The sequence below is a fragment of the Trichoplusia ni genome, chromosome 19 (genome assembly GCF_003590095.1).
Source record: "Trichoplusia ni isolate ovarian cell line Hi5 chromosome 19, tn1, whole genome shotgun sequence".
In the NCBI taxonomy this organism is placed as follows: domain Eukaryota; kingdom Metazoa; phylum Arthropoda; class Insecta; order Lepidoptera; family Noctuidae; genus Trichoplusia; species Trichoplusia ni.
The window spans coordinates 2,488,670-2,490,359 of record NC_039496.1 but is presented as its reverse complement, the minus strand read 5'-3'; the positions used below and the strand labels follow the sequence as shown (position 1 = coordinate 2,490,359).

Below are 1,690 nucleotides of genomic sequence, written 5' to 3'. Positions count from 1 at the left end.
TGATATGGCTTCTGTTGGTTCGTACTGTGGTGCCTGAGTTGTAAGGGACGTCAGGTTGTCTATGAGGCGCTGGTTTCGGCAGTCGACAATCAGATTGTAGTAAGCCAAAAAGTCGACTCCGATTATGGGCTTGGTGACGTCGGCAACTATGAATCGCCAAGTGAACTCGCGGCGGAGTCCAAAGTTGAGTGTTAGGGGATGAAATCCATATGTGCTGATAACTGACCCGTTTGCTGCAAACAACTCGTATTTTGTCTTCATGCGTGGTCCCCGTACAGCGGATCGTGGAAATACACACAGGTCTGAACCCGTATCTATAAGAAACTGTATCTTAGTGCTGCGATCCGTAATGAACAGGCGGCTCGATATTGCATGGCAGTCAAAATCCGCCTTTAGTGGCTGCCTTGGTGGTTTAACGCCTTCTTATTATAGGCACATGGTTCTGTACATCTGCGGGCTTTGTCGCCAAATCGGCTGTGGTAGTAACAGTACCGGTTGTCTCTCGTGCGGGATTGTGATCGGTGGCGGTTCTGGTTAAACCTTCCTCCAGAACGGGAACGGGAAGATCGGTGACGTAACTGCGAGCTCATAACCTCAAGTTTTCGTGATAGCTCAGCCACTGTTTGTGTCAACGCTTCGATAGCGCTGCTTTGTTGGCTCGTTGCGGGCTGTGAGCTAGCTACTTGCCCAGGCACTGGCATGCTAGTAGCAGCTACTTGCGCGGTTACTGGAACGATGTCATTGATGCGGTCTACTAATTCTGCTACTTCTTCTAGGCTGGAGTTTGCTTGCATCGTGACTATAGTTTGGAGGTTCGCCGGCAACCTACTGCACCAAATTGATCTGATGAAGTCGGTCGGGACAGTGGGTCCAGCCAGTTGCTGCAGGTGGCGGAGAAATTGGGTGGGTTTCCTGTCTCCTAACTCCTCATGCATGAGTAGCTGTTTAATCTTCCTTTCCTGTGAGGCGGACAATCGTTTAATAAGCTCTGCTTTCAGTTTCTCGTATCTGCCGGTGGAGGGGGGATTCACTATGAGGTCACGTACTTGAGCTGAATGCTGTGGCTCGAGCTGCGCCAGCACGTAATAAAACTTCGTGTTGTCTGTGGTAATGTTGGAGAGAACGAACTGGCCCTCAAGCTGCGCGAACCATAATTGTGGATCATCTGCGTTGAAGGCTGGTGTCTTGACCCCCACTCGGTACGTCATGAAGAAATCCTTGTCCTCTTCTTTGTTGTCCACCATAATTGATGTTTACCAGGCTTCGAGTTTCTATACTTCAATCCGGATCACGTCGGGGTCACCAGTGAAGTAGTATAGGACTCCGTTGGTATATGCTGGCTACAATATACTACTTGCGTAAATAATACAGGTGGGTATAGCAGAAGCAATGAGGAATATGATGATAAGCGAAGGAATAAAATGCCAGGTGAAAGCGACAGAGTTATATTGCGGTAGCAAGACACAAGCGTAATGAATGAATCTTAGAAAATACACAGCTATTTATACTAAACATTATGATAAAAAACGGCTCCCACTTGGCATATTTGCGCAGGAGTTTACGCCCTCTCATTAGCGTGGACAATAGATGAGTGCGCCGCCATCTTGCCTCATTAGTGCTTCGAACAAAGGATGCGCAGACGCCATGTCTTGGGAGGCGGCGCTAAGTTAACTTGTCGTCGCAAGGTGGG

At 48.6% G+C, this 1,690-nt stretch overlaps 1 protein-coding gene across 1 annotated transcript; it reads right to left on the bottom strand.

Annotated features, from left to right (window-relative positions):
• Positions 1 to 392: 392 nt before the first annotated feature.
• Positions 393 to 1,244, bottom strand: LOC113503539. Its single transcript, XM_026885569.1, has one exon. The coding sequence runs from the start codon at positions 1,242 to 1,244 to the stop codon at positions 393 to 395; it is 852 nt and encodes a 283-aa protein (XP_026741370.1).
• Between the last annotated feature and the right edge of the window lie 446 nt (positions 1,245 to 1,690).